The sequence below is a fragment of the Alosa alosa genome, chromosome 23 (genome assembly GCF_017589495.1).
Source record: "Alosa alosa isolate M-15738 ecotype Scorff River chromosome 23, AALO_Geno_1.1, whole genome shotgun sequence".
Lineage (NCBI taxonomy): Eukaryota > Metazoa > Chordata > Actinopteri > Clupeiformes > Clupeidae > Alosa > Alosa alosa.
In genome coordinates, this window is record NC_063211.1 from 14361413 (window position 1) to 14383075 (window position 21663).

A 21663-nucleotide genomic window follows, 5' to 3' on the forward strand; every position below is an offset into this window, starting at 1 on the left:
TTATTGCTTTTCTAAAACTGTTACTATAAATACCTGGCAAAGTTTCATAAAGTAAAGGCACAGCAACTAGAAATGGAACTGATTTATTCATAGATAATCACTCTTCCGCCAAGAAATATATTTCCTCTATCTGAATGGTTGCCAAGCAACGTCGAGACGCAGCTACTTTAACTTCTCCATCAAGTTATGTGTATGCTGCATTTTACAACGGCATCGAACGCGATTCAGCCAATCAGATGAACGCGATTCATGCAGCCCATTTACCGATTATGTCTTTAAGATGCTAAACAATGTCTTCAGATGCTTAATGAGTGTGTCTGTTGTTAAGGTATGTAACCAGCTGGATTGACACTCGGCAGGCCCAATCAGAGCGGGCCAATCTGACCATCCTTTTTGACAAGTACGTGCCCTACTGTCTGGAGCAGGTTCGCTGTAATCTCAAGACCATCACCCCCATACCAGAGAACAGCATGGTGCAGGTAACACACACACACACACACACACACACACACACACACACACACACACACACACACACACACACTCACTCAGATCCAATTTTGCACGCATCATCACTCTATCTACACAGACACACAGCCACACAAATAAATACAGGATCCAGTTGTACATTTATCAGGGTCTGCCCACACACACACACACACACACACACACACACACACACACACACACACACCTACACCTGCCAAGATAACTGATAGTTTTGTGTGTGTGTGTGTGTGTGTGTGTGTGTGTGGGCAGACCCTGTGTTCCCTGCTGGACTGTCTGCTGACAGAGGAGAACACCCCCCCTGACTCGCCACGTGAGCTATATGAGCTCTACTTCGTCTTCGCCTGCGTCTGGGCCTTTGGAGGGGCTCTCTTTCAGGACCATGTGAGGAAATACACACACACACACACACACACACACACACACACACACACACACACACACACTGCTCACAATGTTCACACACTTGCACACACACACCCTGCACACTTACTCATCAGATGCTCCATATAAGAACCATACCAACTCTTACTTTAAGCATTATTGTGTAGTTCTAAATGCCTTACTACATAAACATAATGTTTACTTTACCCTTTCATTAGTAGTACAAACAGTGCAATGTTCCAAATGTGATCTTTTGTGTATACAATCTATGTACAATATAACATGACATGTAATGCATTAAGTACAGAACATACTATGAGAGTTAAAACTGAAGTGATAGAATGCCATACTCAGTTAATATGATTGTGAGCTTTAAATAAGGTTCAACATGTAAGGGATAATGTATAGAACGCCGGTCATTATGGGGAAAATAAGTCCCGACAGGTTTAACCGGACCCGGACCCGCCAGCCGAGGGGTCTTGTTTCGCCCTGAAGGGACTTATTTTCCCATGATGACCGGGCGTTCTATACATTATCCCGCTTTATTATCTGACTACTTGCCAAAACGAAAAAATAAACTCCATGATATGTCTCTTTACACTTATTTGTTGCCGTTTCGTCGTGGCTTTTGCTGAGAAACAAATAGTTCGCAACACACGCTGAACTTGAATCAAACATTCTTTAGAACACAGCTGATCAACCGTCTGCTTTCACTTTTGAATGAAGTTCCAAGCACAAACTCCGTTGCCATTGACAGCGGTCATTCTTGTTTTCAGAGGTCCTTTCCCAAGAAATAATGACCGCTAGAACTTTCGGAAATCCCATTCAAGTCAATGGAGCATTCTACTTGCATTGTGAAGAGCCGTATAATACATATGAAATAAAACTGACTAAATGAAGCATGTTGTTTGAACCTGAGTTTTGTGTGCTGTCTCAGCTGATCGATTACCGTGCGGAGTTCAGCCGCTGGTGGTGTAAAGAGATGCGTGCGGTGAAGTTCCCCTCCCAGGGCACCGTCTTTGATTACTACATCGACCCCGACACCAAGAAGTTCACCTCCTGGAGCGACCAGACACCCCCCTTTGAGCTGGAGCCTGATGTCCCTCTGCAGGTCAGACAACTGACCGTTCACGTCGTGTTACAAGACAGCTGATTAGTGAAATTATTAGTGAGCTAATTGGTTACATCATAATGCTAGAGAATTGATTAGTCACATTACAAGACAGCTAATTGGTCCTGTCGTGTTACAAGACAGCTGAATGGTTATGTCACATTGCAAGACAGCTGATTGTTTATGCACTTGTTATTACAAGTGAGGTCCTTGGTGACATCATGTTAGAAGGGTGATTTGTCATTGTCATCTTACTAAAGAGCTGATAATGATGCTTTACAACACAGCTGATCATGTCATGTCATGTCTAACCACGTCACTCACTCACACACACACACACACACACACTCACTCACTCACACACACACTCACTCACTCACTCACTCACTCACCCCACACACACACACACACACACACACACACACACACACACACACACACACACACACACACACACACACACACACACACACACACACACACACACACACACACACACACACACACACACACACACACACACACACACACACACACACTCGTTCCCTCTCTATGTCCCTGGTGCAGACGGTGCTGGTTCCCACGTCTGAGACCATCTGCCTGACGTATTTTGTGGACCTACTGGTCCAGAGGGGCAAGCCGGTGATGCTGGTGGGCAACGCCGGGGTGGGTAAGACCATCCTGGTGTCTGACAAGGTGGCCCAGCTCAAGGAGGAGTATACGGTGGCTAAAGTGCCCTTCAATTACTACACTACTTCAGCCATGTTACAGCGTGAGTGATGTACCACACACAGACATGCACACAGCGTGAGTGATGTGCCACACACAGACATGCACACAGCCATGTTACAGCGTGAGTGATGTGCCACACACAGACATGTTACAGCGTGAGTGATGTAGCACACACAGACATGCACACAGCCATGTTACAGCGTGAGTGATGTAGCACACACAGACATGCACACAGCCATGTTACACAGCCATGCACACAGACATGTTACAGCGTGAGTGATGTGACATGCACACAGACATGCACACAGACATGATTAGCCATGTTACAGGCGGAGTGATGTGCCACACACAGACATGCACACAGACATGTTACAGCGTGAGTGATGTGCCACACACAGACATGCACACAGACATGTTACAGCGTGAGTGATGTGCCACACACAGACATGCACACAGCCATGTTACAGCGTGAGTGATGTACCACACACAGACATGCACACAGCCATGTTACAGCGTGAGTGATGTGCCACACACAGACATGCACACAGACATGTTACAGCGTGAGTGATGTGCCACACACAGACATGCACACAGACATGTTACAGCGTGAGTGATGTGCCACACACAGACATGCACACAGCCATGTTACAGCGTGAGTGATGTACCACACACAGACATGCACACAGCCATGTTACAGCGTGAGTGATGTAGCACACACAGACATGCACACAGACATGCACACAGACATGCACGCACACATGCACACACGCACACACGAGAGAGGGAGGGAGAGAGAGAGAGAGAGAGAGAGAGATCGAGAGAGAATGAGGGAGAGATCGAGAGAGAGATCGAGAGAAAGATCGAGAGAAAGATCGAGAAAGAGAGATCGAGAGAGAGAGATCGAGAGAGAGAGATTGAGAGAGAGAGAATCTCTCGAATCTCTCGATCGATCCCTCCCTCCCTACCTGTCTGGATTTCTCTCAATCCAACACAGTCTGTTTTACCTCTGAGAGAACAGACTCCATAGTGTAGGTCAGTCTGATTGAAAAGTCAGGTTAAGCAGAGTGCATACTGGTGAATTCTGATATAATCTAGTTAATGTTCTCTAGCAGTGCCTCTTATAGGGCTATGATCATATTGATGCGCCTGTATACTGTATGTGTGTGTGTGTGTGCACGTGTGCACGTGTGTGCATTCTGTTAATCTGTGTGTTATGTTTCATATAGTTGTGTAGGTGTGTGTGTGTGTGTGTGTGTGTGTGTGTGTGTGTGTGTGTGTGTGTGTGTGTGTGTGTGTGTGCGTGTGTGTTCTTAATCTGTACCTGTCTTGTGTCCCACAGGAGTCCTTGAGAAGCCCCTGGAGAAGAAGGCTGGTCGTAACTTTGCTCCGGCTGGCACTAAGAAGCTCATCTACTTTGTGGACGACCTGAACATGCCAGAGGTGGACGCCTATGGCACAGTCCAACCCCACACACTTATTAGGCAACACCTGGACTACTCTCACTGGTGTGTGTGTGTGTGTGTGTGTGTGTGTGTGTGTGTGTGTGTGTGTGTGTGTGTGTTTGTGAGTGTGTATGTACATTTCAATCATTGTTCTGTGTGCATGCATGTAAAAATATACTGTCAATATACTGTCAATCAATGTATGTCCATCAGTACTTGTTCGTCTGTGTTTGTGTGTGTGTGTGTGTGTGTGTGTGTGTGTGTGTAATCCAGGTATGACAGACAGAGACTAGTTCTGAAAGAGATCCACAACTGCCAGTATATCACCTGCATGAACCCAACAGCAGGCAGCTTCTCTGTGAACCCCAGACTGCAGGTAGCAGGAGCAGACACCTTCACTTCTCACATACATTGTTTGTCAATGTGGATAATTGAACTCTTCCACACCTCCATACCTCTCTCTTTCTTTCTCTTTCTTCATCTCTCCTACAGGCTTGTCCATGATGCAATGATGTAAATTATTTTCATATAAATCCATCTCTCTCTCTCTCTCTCTCTCTCTCTCTCTCTCTCTCTCCTTCCTTCCCTCCTTCCCTCCCTCTCCATCCCCCTCTCCAGAGGCACTTCTCTGTGTTTGCGGTGCACTTCCCCGGGCCGGACTCGCTGGCCACCATCTACAGCAGTGTGCTGAGTGCCCACTTCCAGCAGGGCGGCTACAGCTACGGGGTGAGCCGCTCGGTGGGCACCCTGGCGCAAGCTGCCGTCTGCCTGCACCAGAAGATGACCCAGAACTTCCTGCCCACCGCCATACGCTTCCACTACATCTTCAACCTCCGGGACATCTCCAGCATCTTCCAGGTGTGTGTTTGTGTGTGTGTGTGTGTGTGTGTTTGTGAATATACGATATGTGCAACGTGGTATCATGGTTTTGCGTAAATATACACAGTAAGTGAGGATAGGAGCAGGCTTCACTCAATGTGTATACTTTTAAACTTTAAGAGTGCTGGCCTGGATAGTTAGCAGGATAAAGGCCGCACTATGCATATACAGTGTACTTTTATTTGCACAGATGCGTTTCAGCGCGTACCTTCTGACACTGAAGAAGGCACGCGCCAAAACGTGTCTGTGCAAATAAACGTATATACAGTAAGTATAAGTATATATACTTTTGATCCCGTGAGGGAAATTTGGTCTCTGCATTTATCCCAATCCGTGAATTAGTGAAACACACACAGCACACATTGAGGGGTTAGGTGCCTTGCTCAAGGGCACTTCAGCCGTGCCTACTGGTCGGGGTTCAAACCGGCAACCCTCCGGTTACAAGTCAGAAGTGCTAACCAGTAGGCCACAGCTGCCCCAGTATGCATAGTGCGGCCTCTCTCCTACTTTTTGTAAATATACATGGCACTTCCAAAATGGCCAACTGGCGTGTTATCTGCACGCATTTTGAGCTATCTGCGTGTATGTCAACGCCGCGTAAACATACATACCACTTATCATTTCACTTCCGCATGTATGTCAACGGCAAGTATATGGCGCCCTCTAGGGTTAGGTTATGGCGTTGATAAACACGGCAGAATGTTATTATGCATTAGATAACACGCAAGTGGCCATTGGCGTGTCACACATACGCAGTTCATGATATCAGTCTGACATGTGACTGTATTTACATTTGTGTGTGTGCATGCATGTTGTCTCTCTCAGGGTATTCTGTTTGCTTTGCCCGAGGCGGTGCGCTACCCAATAGACCTGGTGCACCTCTGGCTGCATGAGAGCTCCCGTGTGTACGCCGACAAACTCATGGAGGAGAAGGACGTGGAGCTCTTCAACAAGATCCTGCTGGACACTGGCAAGAGGTACTTTGAGGTAAGAAAGGCCCCACTCTATACACTACACTACTCATGCCATTCATAAAAAGAGAAGATAATCCCTGGAGTTTTCTAAAATGCGTGTGTGTGTGTGTGTGTGTGTGTGTGTGTGTATGTGTGTGTGTGTGTGTGTGTGTGTGTGTGTGTGTGTGTGTGTGTGTGTGTGTGTGTGTGTTTTATGTGTGTGTGTGTGTGTGTGTGTGTGTGTGTGTGTGTGTGTGTGTTTATGTGTGTGTGTGTGTGTGTGTGTGTGTGTGTGTATGTATGTGTGTGTGTGTGTGTGTGTGTGTGTGTCGTCTTGTGGCGTGTCTTGGCGATGTGTGTGTATGCATGCGAGGTATTTGGAGTTAAAATCTATCTGTTGTGGGCATTTGCACTTTGAAGCTGGTGCATTATCATTGTTGCTGAGAAAGTGTTATTAGCAGTGTTGTTCCAGTTCACAGCTTTTCTGAACTAGTTCAAGTTCAGTTCATACATGCTCAAAGTGAACAGTTCACGTTCAAAGTTCACAATTTTAATTCTGAACTAGTTCAAAGTTCAGTTCATTTGACTTTTTTCGTGAGATATTCAAATAAATACTTTTTTTCACACTACAAGCTAGAAATCACTATACGTTCTTTGAAGCTGCTCATTGTAGATAATTACTTGCCTGTGTAACACCACTGTGTGATCATGTGATCACTTAATTGTACATATGAAGGGTTCAGATGCAAAAGCCTCTAAATGCCACCTATGTCCAAAAATGAGATAAAGATGGTGAGGGGATGCTCTCCACACATAGTATACGCTAATCAAATAATTTAACTTCTAAACCCACTAAATACCACTCTCTTTCTGGTCTGAAATATCGATTTATAGGCAAAAACCTATAGGAGCCTGAATTTAAATGCTCATTTAAAAGAAAAGTGGTCAGACGGATTTAGAGGGTTTTGCATCTGAACTCTTCATATCTGGGTGTCTTTGGATTGTTGACTCACGTCTGATGAAGGGCTTGAGTGGGCCCGAAACGTCACGGTAAATAAACTATAACTTGAGAGCATATACTGGTGTTGCAGACTTTTTTCCCCTCTCTCTCATTGTAGACATTTGCTCATGACACTGCAATTGTGGGTTTCTTACCAGGTGATGAAACTTGCAGCAGTAGGCTGAACAAAGGTAGACCAGTTCTATACTTAGTGCAATGAAATCCAGCCCTCCAGCTCACCGTCGTTGCCTGCTTTCTGGCGGCGTTGCTATGCCTACCGCTCTGCTGAAATTAATCACGGGTAGCGTTGTGCAGAAGCCAGTATGCTATTCAACTATTCTCAGCCCGGACACTCGTTGCCCGCCAATGCATTGTGAACACAATGTCAAAACCATTTCTGTCTGGTGATACATGATTTAAAGCGAGAATGGGGGGAGGAACTTTCTCGTTAAGTTTCAAAGAAAACAGATGTCACTCAGTTTTTCAATGGAAAACAAATTCCAGCGTTCATTTACAGTGATGTCTGCCGTTCATGACACATAATGTGAACTAATTCACGTTCAAGTTCTTTATTAAAAAATGTGTTGCGTTCAGTTCAACGTTCACGAAAAAATGAGCGTGTTCAATGAACGCGTTCTTTTGAACTCGTTCATGCACAACACTTGGTTATTAGTGACAAGATTCCCTCACTCTCCACCTCAAGCTGGTGTGTGGTGAGCATTTTGGCACATAATGGCTGCCGTTCATTACCCAGGAGGGTGCTACACATTGGTGATGGTTAGTGAGGTCCCCCCTTCGATGTGAAGTGCTTTAGGTGCCATGCTATAGAAATGCAATGTGTTGTTGTTGTTGTTGTTGTTGTTTTGTTGTTGTTGTTGTTGTTGTTGTTAGAAATTGTTCTCCCCTCTTTTCCCTTTCTGTTCTTTCTGCCCGATCCTGTCCACTCTCTGTCCTGTCCACTCATGCCCTGCTCTAGGGGATAGATGAGTCCATCTTCATCCACCAGCCTCTGATCTACTGCCACTTTGCCCACGGTGTGCGTGAGCCGCGCTACTTCCGCGTGTCCGACTGGGAGAAGCTGCACAAGACCCTGAGCGACGCGCTGGAGCACTACAACGAGCTGCACGCCGTCATGGACCTGGTGTTGTTCGAGGAGGCCATGCAGCACGTGTGAGGGACCTCTTCTCCTCTCTTTTCTTCTCTTCTCTTCTCCCCTCTTCTCTTCTCCTCTCTTTTCTTCTCTTCTCTTCTCCCCTCTTCTCTTTTCTCTTCTCTTCTCTTCTCTTCTCCTCTCTTTTCTTCTCTTCTCTTCTCCCTCTTCTCTTTTCTTCTCTTCTATTTTCTCCTCTCTTTTCGTGTCTTCTCTTCTCTTCTCCCCTCTTATCTTTTCTTCTCTTCTCTCTTCTCTTCTCTTCTCCCCTCTTCTCTTCTCTTCTCTTTTCCCTCTTCTCTCTTCTCTTCTCCTCTTATCTTTTCTTCTCTTCTCTCTTCTCTTCTCTTCTCCCCTCTTATCTTTTCTTCTCTTCTCTCTTCTCTTCTCTTTTCCCCTCTTCTCCCCTCTTCTCTCTTCTCTTCTCTTCTCTTCTTTTTCCCTCTTCTCTCTTCTCTTCTCTTCTCTTCTCCCCTCTTCTCTTCTCTTCTCTTCTCTTTTCCCCTCTTCTCTCTTCTCTTCTCTTCTCTTCTCTTCTCTTCTCTTCTCTTCTCTTCTCTTTTTCCCCTCTTCTCTCTTCTCTTCTCTTCTCTTCTCCCCTCTTCTCTTCTCTTCTCTCTTCTCTTCTCTTCTCTTCTCTTCTCTTTTCCCCTCTTCTCTCTTCTCTTCTCTTCTCTTCTCCCCTCTTCTCTTCTCTTTTCTTCTCTTCTCTTCTCTTCTCCCCTCTTCTCTTCTCTTCTCTTTTCTTCTCTTCTCCCCTCTTCTCTTCTCTTCTCTTTTCTTCTCTTCTCTTCTCTTCTCTTCTCTTCTCTTTTCCCTCTCCCCTCTTCTCTTCTCTTCTCTTTTCCCCTCTTCTCTCTTCTCTTCTCTTTTCATTTCTTCTCTTTTCTTCTTTTCTCTTCTCATCTCATCTCAATCAAAAGTACCTTAAGTTTTGTTGTCTTCTCCATTCTTCTAACCTACTCTCTTCTAATCTTATATTTGCTTTGTTTAAGTGGGTTGTTTGTGTGTTTGTGTGTGTGTGTGTGTGTGTGTGTGTGTGTGTGTGTGTGTGTGTGTGTGTGTGTGTGTGTGTGCATGTGGGTATTTGTGTGATTGTGCACTCTGTTTGGTGTAAGTGTGGCAAACATTGGGTATCTTAAACAGTGAGTATCTATCTTGATCATCTGCGTGTGTCTCTGTGTGTGTCTCTGTGTGTGTGTATGTGTGTGTGTGTGTGTGTGTGTGTGTGGTGTATGCCCCAGGTGCCGTATCAGCCGTATCCTGGAGGCTCCCTATGGAAACGCGCTGCTCATTGGGGTGGGGGGCAGCGGGAAACAGAGTCTGTGCCGCCTGGCTGCCTTCCTCAGCTCCCTGGAGGTCTTCCAGATCACCCTACGCAAGGGCTACGGCATTGGAGACCTCCGGGTGAGTCTCTATCACTTCAGTGTGTGTGTGTGTGTGTGTGTGTGTGTGTGTGTGTGTGTGTGTGTGTGTGTGTGTGTGTGTGTGTGTGTGTGTGTGTGTGTCTGTGCGTAGGCTTATGCTTTAACCACACACACATATTGTATGATTCTATATTTTTAAGAATTCTTATAAGTAAGAATTTTCACTTTGAAATGTAGTCTCAACAAATAGAAAGACTTTGGTAAAGTACAGATACATTAATAAGTTACTTTAGTACAGGAATGAATTACATCTACTTTGTTACTGTCCACCACTGAACAAGAAGCATTCTCTGCGTGCACATTGATACCATTAATAACTCTGTTTGCAGGCTGATCAGCCATTCTGTAATTTCAATTTAAAGGAACCATATGTAAGATTGTGGCCAAAACTGGTACTGCAATCACTTTCAAATTACTGTAGAGCGGTGTAACCCCTCCCCTCCCCCTCCCCCCTGACCCGGATGCCAAAACACTACTGACTTTGTGATTAGTAGATAGGTAGAGGGTGGCGCATCAGGCCAAAACACAACATGACATGACAAAACACAACATCAACATCAGTTGAGGGCTGCAACTTCACTTTTTAAATGGCAATATCCTGGCCGGACTAACTGTTGTCAGTGATATTAGTATTTGAAATGAACATGATTTCTTAATGTCTAGTGACATATCAGGGCCATTTTATGATTAATTGAAATACATGTCTTACATGTTTCTCTGCTAGCATTGTTGTTTTAGATAGTGTTGCCAAAGAACAAGGAACAGGAAAATAATAAACTGACTCTTTTTTTCCTTTTCTTCCCCCCCCCCTCTCTCTTTCTGTTCAGAGTGACATTGCTGCCCTGTACATCAAAGTGGGAGTGAAGAACATTGGCACAGTGTTTCTGCACACTGATGCCCAGATCCCTGACGAGCGATTTCTGGTGCTCATCAATGACATGCTAGCCTCAGGTATGTCAAAAGCACCCACTGCGCACAACTGGCAGTAGCCGCACCACAGTCGAGTACAAGTGTCCACAGGGACCCGGGTTCAGTTCCGACCTAAGGGTCATCTCTCTCTCCTCGACTGACTTCCTGTCACTCTCAACTGATCAGTCTACATTGAGTGACATTGGTCCAAAAAATATACTTAAAAAACAAAAGCACTTCCTGAAGAACTGTAACATGAGCACTGATTCACTAAGAACCAGACACATATTGTAGGTGTTTGTTTCTTTTAGCAGGGCCAGTGTGACTAAAAATGTTCATTGGTCACACTGGTACCTTCGTGTGACTATCATGTCTTAAGTTTCTACATTTTTTACCATTTTAAGTAAGCCTACATGAAGTCTTCTGAACTGATTCACAACAGCCTCTCCTTAAACAATTCTCTCTCTCATTCTCTCAAACAACGGTAAATGATTTTACCTTGTGGGTTTTATGTTTTCTTTTTATTATGATCTTTACCTTTTGAACTATTCTTTGACTATATCGCCCTTCTATGCTTTTATTTGTTTAGTTTTGTTTATGTAAAGCACATTGAATGACCTCTGTGTATGAAATGCGCTGTATAAATAAACTTGACTTGACTTGACTTGACTTGTTTGCTGTGTAGGGGACATCCCTGACCTGTTCACGGAGGAGGAGGTGGACATGATTGTGGCGTCCATCCGACTGGAGCTCAGAGGCCTGGGGCTGCTGGACACTAGGGAAAATTGCTGGAACTTCTTCATCGAGAGGATCAGACGGCAACTGAAGGTCATACACACACACACACACACACACACACACATGCACACACACACACACACCTAGTATATGCATACACTGGAAATTCAGTTATTTTCAATCAAGAGGATGGCAACAGCTCAGCTCACTCACTTTTCATCAAAATGATTCAGCCACAACCGGACACTGAAACACGTGTTGCCGTGTCCCCCCTTGCAGGTGGTGCTGTGCTTCTCCCCAGTTGGTTTTACTCTGAGGACGAGGGCGCGTAAGTTCCCTGCCCTGGTCAACTGCACAGCCATCGACTGGTTCCACGCCTGGCCTCAGCTCGCACTGCAGTCCGTCAGCACCACCTTCATCGAGAAGATCAGCGGGCTGGAGGTGTGTGTTCGTGTGTGTGTGTGTGTGTGTGTGTTTTTGTGGTGTTTCAATGGTCTGGGATGGTCAGCAGTCTGGAGCTGTGTGTGTGTGTGCATGTGTGTCTGTCTGTATATGTTTGTGTATGTTTGTGTGGTGTTTCAACAGTCTGGAATGGTCAGCAGTCTGGAGGTGTGTGTGTGTGTGTGTGTGTGTGTGTGTGTGTGTGTGTGTGTGTGTGTGTGTGTGTGTGTGTGTGTGTGTGTGTGTGTGTGTGTGTGTATGTGTGCACGCGCAAGCCTGATTCCCACCTCTTTCTACCCATGCAGCCTGAAGTGAAGGCCTCCATCAGCGAGTTCATCTCCTTCGCCCACACCAGCGTGAACGAGGTGAGCGTCAAGTACCAGCAGAACGAGAAGCACTTCAACTACACCACCCCCAAGAGCTTCCTGGAGTTCATGAAGCTCTACGGCAACCTGCTGGGGACAAAAAGGCGGGAGCTCACCCAGAAGATGGAGAGGCTAGAGAACGGTCTGCAGAAACTCCAGAGCACAGCGTCCCAGGTCAGGGGAGAGAGGGTTGCTGGGTCTTTCAGTTTTAGCTGCCCTTGTTTGTTTGACTTGACTTACATGGATGGCTATGTACTTGAATAAATGTGATTGTTGAAATGTTTTTTTTTTTCATTCAATCATATTTTGTCATTTTGTTAGATCTTTGTTAGTTTTACTCTACTACTACTCTACTCGAGTGTGAGGTTTTTGGCACACAATAGTTAGAAACTTTATTAAATTAGAAATTAGAGTGACAATGATCTCTCCAACTCTCTCCACTCCTTTACCCTTGTCTCCCTCACCCTTTCTTTCTCTCCTTCTCATCCTCTCTCTCCTTCTCTTCCTTTCTGTCTTTCTTCTCTTTCTCCCTCTCTCTCACTCTGTGTTGCGAAAGCACAAAACAAAACAATAACAATGACAACTTAAGAACATTGAGGAAATCTCTCTCCCTCTCTCTCTCTCTCTCTCTCTCTCTCTCAGGTGGAGGACCTGAAGGCTAAGCTGGCGGTGCAGGAGGTGGAGTTGCACCAGCGGAACAGCGACACAGAGGCCCTCATCGCAAAGATCGGACAGCAGACAGACAAACTCAACATAGAGAGGAGCACCGCAGACGCAGAGGAACAGAAAGTGTGTACACCACACACACGCACGCACACACACACACACACACACACACACACACACACACACACACACACACACACACACACACACACACACACACACACACAAAAAAACCCCACCTACATACACACACACACACACACATAAAGATTCCCCAAACACACACACACACACACACACACACACACATACACATTACTGACTTCTGATGAAACATGTGTGTGTGTGTGTGTGTTTGCTCCGGCAGGTAGCTGCTATCCAGGCAGAGGTCAGTAAGCAGCAGCAGGAGAGTGAGAATGACCTGGCCAAGGCAGAGCCCGCCCTACAGGCAGCCAACGCAGCACTGAACACACTCAACCGGGTAAATACACACACACACACACACACACACAGACACACACACACACAGAGACACTGAAATACTTAAGTATTATCTGAACTTCATAATGAAAAACTATGTATGTAAAACTATGCTCATCTCTGTTCTGCTTACCTGCTCTCACCCCTTCTCTCTTTCTCCTTATCTCTCTCTGTCTTTCTCTCCATTTCTCTCTCTCTTTCTCTGTCTCTGTCTCTCTCTCTCTCTCTCTCTCTGTCTATCCCTGTCTAGCTGAATCTGACTGAGCTGAGGACCTTTCCCAACCCTCCGGTCATCGTCACCAACGTCTCAGCCGCTGTGCTGGTGCTCCTGTCCCCCAGTGGACGCATCCCCAAAGACCGCAGCTGGAAGGCGGCTAAAGTGGTGATGAGCAAGGTGAGAGTGTGTGAGGTGTGTGTGTGTGTGTGTGTGTGTGTGTGTGAGAGAGAGAGAGACAGAGAGAAAGAGATGAAATAGAGATTATTGGTGTGAAACTAAAAACAAAATAGGTAAGGAGCATTATAGATGTAGGTAGAGTGTGTGTGTGTGTGTGTGTGTGTGTGTGTGTGTGTATGTGTGAGAGAGAGACAGAGAGAGAGAGAGACAGAGAGAAAGAGATGAAAGAGAGATTATCAGTGTGAAACTAAAAACAAAATAGGTAAGGAGCATTATAGATGTAGGTAGCGTGTGTGTGTGTGTGTGTGTGTGTGTGTGTGTGTGTGGCTCGAAAACACCAAACACTGTGTGTGTGTGTGTGTGTGGGTGTGGGTGTGTTGTAGGTGGACGACTTCCTGCAGGCCCTGGTGAACTTTGATAAGGAGCACATCTCTGAGGCTACAGTGCGCGTGGTGAGAGACGAGTACCTGAGCGACCCCGAGTTCAACCCCGAGTTTGTGCGCCTCAAGTCCTCCGCCGCCGCAGGCCTCTGTGCCTGGGTCATCAACATCATACGGTTCCACGAGGTCAGGGGACTCTTCTCTCCTCTCTCTCTCCTCTTTTATGGTGTTCTTCTGTTTTCTTCTCCAGCTTTCTTCTCTTCTCTCCGCATTCCTCTTTCTTCTCCTCTCTGTTCCTCCTCTTTCTTCTCCTCTCTGTTCCTCCTCTTTCTTCTCAAAGTCTGTGCCATCAACATCGCACAATATCTCCCTCCTCTCCTTTCCTCTATTCTGTTCTCCTCTTTTCTCTCCGCTGTTCTGTTCTGTTCTTTCTCTCCTCCCCTCTCCTCTCCTCTCCTCTCCTCTCCTCTCCTCTCCCTCCTCTCCTCCTCCCCCCTCCCTCTCCTCTCCTCTCCTCTCCTCCCCCTCTCCTCTCCTCTCCCTCTCCTCTCCTCTCCTCTCCTCTCTTCTCTTCTCCTCCCCTCTCCTCTCCTCCCCTCTTTCCCCCATATGTTCTGCTCTCCTCATATCTCATGTGCTGTAAGGGCGCATTCACACTAGACTGTGGTCCGGACCCGAGTTCGTTTGGACTGATGGTTTGGTGATTTCTGGTTGGTGCGTCAGGGCTAGGGGGGAGTAATTGCACTCTGGTATGGTCCAGTTAAACTGACCCAGTGTGAAGGCAACCTATGTGTGTGTGCTGTGTCTCTACTGTAGTGTAATCCCCCCCCCCCTGTGTCTCCTCCACCATGCTGCCCTGGGCTACAGGTGTACGTAAGTAAGCCCTTACTGTAAAACACACAGATACTTGTCTGTCCTCCACACACCCAACAGCAGTATCTCAAAGAAGTACATTGTTAAGGTTTTTCGGAGGTGTTGCAAACTTGTGTGTGTGTGTGTGTGTCCGTGTGTATGTGTATGTGTGTGTGTGTGCGTGTGTCTGTGTGTATGCTTGTGTGTGTGTGTGTGTGCGTGTGCGTGTGCGTGTGTGTGTGTGTTGCAGGTGTTCTGTGAGGTGGAAGTGAAGAGGCTGAGTCTGTCTCAGGCCAATGCTGATCTGGCTGAGGCCGCCGAGAAACTGGAGGTCATCAGAAAGAAGCTGACTGTGAGTCTCTCTCACTTATTTGCTTAATTTCCCTTTCTCTCTTTCTTTCTTTCTTTCTTTCTTTCCATCTCTCCTCCCTCTCTTTTCCCCTTCATCTTTTACTCTTTCTTTTCTCTCTTTGTCCTTCATCACTCCATCTTTATCTCCCCATCTCTCATTCCCTCGCTGTGTCCCCTGCATGCATTATTCAGTAAATAGATTAGTATCAGTGTGTTTCTCTTTGTGTGTGTGTGTGTGTGTGTGTGTGTTGCAGGAGTTGGACAGCAGTCTGGACACACTAACAGAGGCATTTGAGAAGGCCACATCTGAGAAACTTCGCTGTCAAGATGAAGTCAACCGCACCAACAAAACCATCGAACTGGCCAACAGACTGGTGAAGGGCCTGGAGGTGTGTGTTATGGTTACGGTTATGGTCATGGTTATAGTTATTGGCAGATGTTTTTGGTTAAAGTGATCCACTGCTACAACAATTATCATTATTATCAAAAACAAACAGTTGAAATTAGTCTCATGGCCTACATAAATCATTTTTAACAGAATATTAACAATAGCAAATTTTCACAGTAACAACAACCATAAACACATACAATCCCTGACTATGCAAGGAGAACTAGAACTAAGTTAGATTCAAGGTAAACAGATGAGTCTTCAAATGCCTTTTAAAATCCCACTACCATCGCTAGAATGAAGACCAGAAGGTAAGTCATTCCACCAACGAATCACATACAAAAAGAGTCTTGACTGTGACCTCTTAGTGTTGTTGGAACACTTGTGTGTGTGTATGTGTGTGTGTGTGTGTAGTCGGAGAACGTGCGCTGGGCACACTCGGTGGCTCAGTACCATGAGCAGGAGCAGACTCTGTGTGGAGATGTTCTCCTCACTGCTGCATTCATCTCCTATGCCGGTTCCTTCTCCAAGAAGTACCGCCACGAACTACTCGAGAACCTCTGGAGACCCTTCCTCCGCAGCCAAAAGGTGTGTGTGTGTGTGTGTGTGTGTGTGTGTGTGTGTGTGTGTGCGTGTGTGTGTGTGTGTGTGTGTGTGTGTGTGTGTGTGTGTGTGTGTGTGTGTGTGTGTGTGTGTGTGTGTGTGTGTGTGAAGTGTGTTTACTGTATGATTGTACTGATTACTTTTAGTCTCCAATGACCCACTGATATGGTGGGTCATTGCTGCCAACGTTTTAAGAAAAGCCTCTTCTTGCCAGAATGTTCCCATCTCTCTACCCCCACCTTAATTCTTTCTATCTATCTATCTATCTATCTATCTATCTATCTATCTATCTATCTATCTATCTCTATCTCTATCAACCTATCTCCTTTCTTTCTATCTCTCAGGTTCCCATCCCCATGACCGAGGGCCTGGACCCAGTTTGCATGCTGACAGACGATGCCACCATCGCTCAGTGGAATAATGAGGGCTTGCCTGGCGATAAGATGTCCACCCAGAACGCTACCATCCTGACCAACTGCGAGCGCTGGCCCCTCCTCATCGACCCTCAGTTGCAGGGCATAAAATGGATCAAGAGTCGCTATGGCAATGACCTCAGGGTCATCAGCCTGGGACAGAAAGGGTGAGGAAAGAAGGGGCCAGGTTTAATTAGCAAATTATTTATTTGCGGATGTGGATATGATTGAACAGGAGGTGGTGACCGGAGACACATGTAGGTCATGTTTGTATGTTGTTTGTATGCTTGAGTATTCATTGTTACTCATTGTACTAATTTATTCACACTTTCTATTGACAATGTGTGTGTGTGTGTGTGCATGTGTATCTGTGTGTGTATGTGTGTGTGCACATGTGTGTGTAGGTATGTGGATGTGATTGAGCAGGCGGTGGTGACAGGAGACCCTGTGCTAATTGAGAACCTGGAGGAAACGGTGGACCCTGTCTTAGACCCCCTGCTGGGACGACACACCATCAAGAAGGGCAGGTGAGGAGGCCACACCCCAGAGAGCCGTCAAACAACACACACACACACACACACACACACACACACACACACACACACACACTCGTACACTCACACACACACACACACTTGTACACTCACACAAACACACACACTCGTACACTCACACACACAGGTCTATTTCCTTTCAAATATAAATTCACTAACTAACTACAACTACAACAACCAACAACATAAATCATGACATAAATCTGATTCCTGATTCGTCTTAGGTTCTAAATTTGTCTTCTCTTCTTTTCTTCTCTTCTCTTCTCTTCCTTTTCTTCATCCTGTCTTTCTGTCGGCCTCTTCTAACCTCTCCCCATTGGCATGGACGGATTATGAACTTTCGGGCCCCTGGGCCCAGATATATTTAGGGCCCCCCACTAATTGTTGCATATGTGTCACGTATGTTAATTTGTTTGATGTGATTTCCTGCATTTTGGGGATGGCCAATACTTTAATTCAATCAGATTCATAGCCTACATCCTGATTTGTTGATATTGAGGCAGTGATTCCATGCAATGGCTTGGGCTTCAGGGCCTCCTGGCCTGGGCCCGGTAGGCCTGTGCAGTAATCCATCCCTGCCCATTGGACCCCGTAGGTGTATTAAAGTGGGAGATAAGGAGTGCTTTTTCCACCCGGACTTCCGGCTCATCCTGCACACCAAGCTGGCCAACCCGCACTACAAGCCCGAGATCCAGGCCCAGACCACCCTCATCAACTTCACCGTGACCCGCGACGGCCTGGAGGACCAGCTGCTCGCCCAGGTGGTCAACCTGGAGAGACCCGACCTGGAGCGGCTCAAGGTGGGTGGGCACGCAGGCCTCTCTATTTTCCATCGACCCTTTAAATAGAGTTTAGTATGTAGTGCACACACACACACACACACACACACACACACACACACACCTTGCACTTGTCCTATTTAAATAGAGTAAAGTACTCAAAGGTCTTCTATTTCTATTGTACAATTGTTGTTTAAGATAAGTGTCTGCCCTTCCAGTACAGGACTATGTGAATGCAATGTATGCACGCATATAGTCCATGTATGCATGCGTGTATGTATGTATGTGTATGTACTTGATGATCCCACTACTAATTTATATCTGGTACCCATATATTAACTTTAGATATTTTGTGCATAGGGCTGACCAAACTGTGTGTGTGTGTGTGTGTGTGTGTGTGTGTGTGTGTGTGTGTGTGTGTGTGTGTGTGTGTGTGTGTGTGTGTGCGTGTGCGTGTGTGCGCGCGTGTGTGTGTGTGTGTGTCCTATGTCCATCTCTCCCCAGTCGGAGCTGACTAAGCAGCAGAACACGTTTAAGATTGAGGTGAAGCAGCTGGAGGACGAGCTCCTCACACGTCTGTCTGCCGCAGAGAGCAACTTCCTGGGTGACAACGTGCTCGTGGAGAAGCTGGAGACCACCAAACACACGGCCGCAGAGATAGAGATGAAGGTGTGTGTGTGTGTGTGTGTGTTTATGTTTGCCTTATGACCTACTGCAAATGTTGAGATGCCAGCAGGTTTGTGTATTTACAGTATGTACAGGACACAGTGTCCTGAGAAAGAATGAAAGTGTTGAATAGGATGAATGTGTGTGTGTGTGTGTGTGTGTGTGTGTGTGTGTGTGTGTGTGTGTGTGTGTGTGTGTGTGTGCGTGTGCGTGCTTCCGTGTGTGGGTGCGTGCGTGCGTGTGTGCGTGTGTGTGTGCGTGTGTGTGTGCGTGCGTGCCTGTGTGCATGCGTACGTGCATGTGTGCGTGGGTGTTTGCGTGCGTGCGTGCATGCGTACGTGCGTGCGTGTGTGCGTGCCTGCGTGCCTGCGTGCCTGCGTGTGTGTGTGTCAGGTCCTGGAGGCGAAGGTGAATGAGGTGAAGATAAATGAGGCCCGTGAGCACTACAGACCCGTCGCTGTCAGAGCTTCACTGCTCTACTTCATCATGAACGACCTCAACAAGATCAACCCCATGTACCAGTTCTCCCTAAAGGTCTGTCTCTCGCTCTCTCTCTCTCTCTGTGTGTGTGTGTGTGTGTGTGTGTGTGTTTGTTTTGTATCACAATACACCACTGTGTGCCCTACAGGGAAGTTTTTGTTTTGCTGTAGAGTGCTCTGTTCTTGTAATCTCTCTCTCTCTCTCTCTCTCTCTCTCTCTCTCTGTGTGTGTGTGTGTGTGTCCATCCACTGCTACCCATGATCTGGGCCAAATATAAAATGATTTCTATTCTTTGTTTTCATGCGCCTCCTCTCTCCCTCTCCCTCTCTCTCCCTCTCTCCCTCTCTCCTCTCTCTCCCTCTCTCTCTCAGGCATTTAACATGGTGTTCCATAAAGCAGTGGAGGTGTCGGAAGCGAGTGTGGACGTGCACAGCAGAGTGAATACGCTTATTGACTGCATCACCTACTCCACCTTTAACTACATCAACAGGGGCCTGTTCGAGAGGGACAAGCTAACCTTCACGGCACAGCTGGCATTTCAGGTAGCGCACACAAACCCACACACACAAACACACACACACACTAATACACAAATAGACACACATACACAGACATACATACATACATACACACACAGACACTGACACACTGACATTATGTCATATGTATTTATTCCTATTCAGCAGTAAAACTTTTTGTTGTGTGCGTGTGTGTGTGTGTGTGTGTGCATACGTGTGTGTGTGTGTGTGTGTGCTTGCATGTATGTGTATGTGTGCATACGGGCGTGTGTGTGTATGTGTTTGTTTTTTCACAGCTGCTGTTGATGAGTAAGGAGATTGGTGCACGGGAGCTGGACTTCCTGCTCAGGTTTAATGTGGACCACAGCTACAGCAGTCCCGTTGACTTCCTGCCCAACTCCGCCTGGAGCGCCATCAAGGTACACACACACACACACACACACACACACACACACACACACACCAACACACACACAGTTACACACAGTTTAATAGACACGTTAAAGCTACATACCCTTACACTCATCTGTTTCTGCATATATCGTTTCCAAGACGATGAGCTTCACCGATGAATTTCGCGGCCTGGAGCGGGACATCGAGGGCTCGCCCAAACGCTGGAAGAAGGTGGTGGAGTCGGAGTGTCCAGAGAAGGAGAAACTCCCGCAGGAGTGGAAGACCAAGAGCTCCCTGCAGAAACTCATCATGATGCGTGCGCTACGTCCAGACAGGATGACCTACGCCGTCAGGTAGGAAGACACACATGCACACGCATACGGCAGCACACACACACACACACACACACACACACACACACACACACACACACACACACACACACACACACACACAAGTGACATACTCATACACACACACATTATCAGCATTTTATACCTACCTACACCATAACACATTGATGTCTGTTCTTTTTAGTGCTTTAATAGTCCAGCAGCAGTCTTTAATATTCTTTACTGTGTGTGAATAGCTTTTATAGTCCAGCAGCAGTCTTTAATAGTCTTTACTGTGTGTGAATAGCTTTTATAGTCCAGCAGCAGTCTTTAATAGTCTTTACTGTGTGTGAATAGCTTTTATAGTCCAGCAGAAGTCTTTAATAGTCTTTACTGTGTATGAATAGCTTTTATAGTCCAGCAGCAGTCTTTAATAGTCTTTCTAGCGCACACTAATGGCCAGTGTGATGGGCTGCAGGAACTTTGTGGAAGAGAAGCTGGGGGTGAAGTACACGGAGGGCCGTAAGACGGAGTTTGCCAAGTCCTTCAGGGAGAGCGGCCCGGCCTCACCAGTCTTCTTCATCCTCTCCCCTGGGGTCGACCCCCTCAAGGACGTAGAGTCCCTGGGTACACACACACACACACACACACACACACACACACACACAACACACAACACGCGATTACATGTACTCACACACACACACACACTCTCTCTCTCTTTTGCAGACACACACACAGGTCCTTTCTAAAGCCCCTGGCTGTTATATTAAGGCATTTGATCAAAGCATTTTGTTATTCCCATAGAGCTCTATTAGTCTATACATTTCAGTATTCACAAACAACAACAACTCAAATCCACAAACAGGTATACACTGGAAATACCCTGGTGTGTGTGTGTGTGGAGTGGGAGCTTCACCATAGACTTGAGCACTAGCAATAGCCTGGTGTCTGTGTGTGTGTGTGTGTGTGTGTGTAGGTAAGAAGCTTGGCTTCACCATAGACCTGGGCAAACTGCACAATGTGTCTCTTGGACAAGGACAGGAGGCTGTTGCTGAAGTTGCCATGGAGAAGGCCTCCAAGGAAGGCCACTGGGTCATACTACAGGTGAGAGGTCAACCTTGATTTTAGAGACCAGTTTTCATTAGGGTCACATTGGAGCAAACAGATTACATGGACAATAGTCAAAGCTTTTAAACAGAAGTTGCATTTGTGTGTGTGTGCGCGCAAAAATATGAGTGTGTTTACATATGTGTGAGTGAGCATTCAAGTGTTCCTGTCGGTATGTGCATGTGATGCGTATTTTTGCTTAAAATGTGTTTGTTCCTCTATCTCTCTCTCTCTCTCTCTCATACACACACACACACACACACACA

General features: G+C 46.4%; 1 protein-coding gene across 1 annotated transcript in view; it reads left to right on the forward strand.

Annotated features, from left to right (window-relative positions):
* dnah9l (dynein, axonemal, heavy polypeptide 9 like) overlaps positions 1-21663 on the forward strand; it is a 50052-nt gene that overhangs the window by 22140 nt on the left and 6249 nt on the right. The window contains exons 31-61 of the mRNA XM_048234898.1: positions 329-479; positions 760-891; positions 1829-2002; positions 2570-2774; positions 4074-4239; positions 4450-4552; positions 4795-5034; positions 5881-6042; positions 7985-8178; positions 9403-9565; positions 10413-10536; positions 11180-11322; positions 11512-11673; positions 11979-12212; positions 12681-12827; positions 13072-13185; positions 13435-13578; positions 13962-14144; positions 15061-15162; positions 15416-15550; positions 15964-16137; positions 16497-16732; positions 16970-17092; positions 17715-17919; positions 18403-18567; positions 18958-19098; positions 19416-19586; positions 19859-19981; positions 20115-20308; positions 20766-20914; positions 21267-21394. Of these exons, the coding sequence (XP_048090855.1) occupies positions 329-479; positions 760-891; positions 1829-2002; positions 2570-2774; positions 4074-4239; positions 4450-4552; positions 4795-5034; positions 5881-6042; positions 7985-8178; positions 9403-9565; positions 10413-10536; positions 11180-11322; positions 11512-11673; positions 11979-12212; positions 12681-12827; positions 13072-13185; positions 13435-13578; positions 13962-14144; positions 15061-15162; positions 15416-15550; positions 15964-16137; positions 16497-16732; positions 16970-17092; positions 17715-17919; positions 18403-18567; positions 18958-19098; positions 19416-19586; positions 19859-19981; positions 20115-20308; positions 20766-20914; positions 21267-21394 (4987 nt within the window). The remainder of the gene's footprint in view (positions 1-328; positions 480-759; positions 892-1828; positions 2003-2569; positions 2775-4073; positions 4240-4449; positions 4553-4794; positions 5035-5880; positions 6043-7984; positions 8179-9402; positions 9566-10412; positions 10537-11179; positions 11323-11511; positions 11674-11978; positions 12213-12680; positions 12828-13071; positions 13186-13434; positions 13579-13961; positions 14145-15060; positions 15163-15415; positions 15551-15963; positions 16138-16496; positions 16733-16969; positions 17093-17714; positions 17920-18402; positions 18568-18957; positions 19099-19415; positions 19587-19858; positions 19982-20114; positions 20309-20765; positions 20915-21266; positions 21395-21663) is intronic.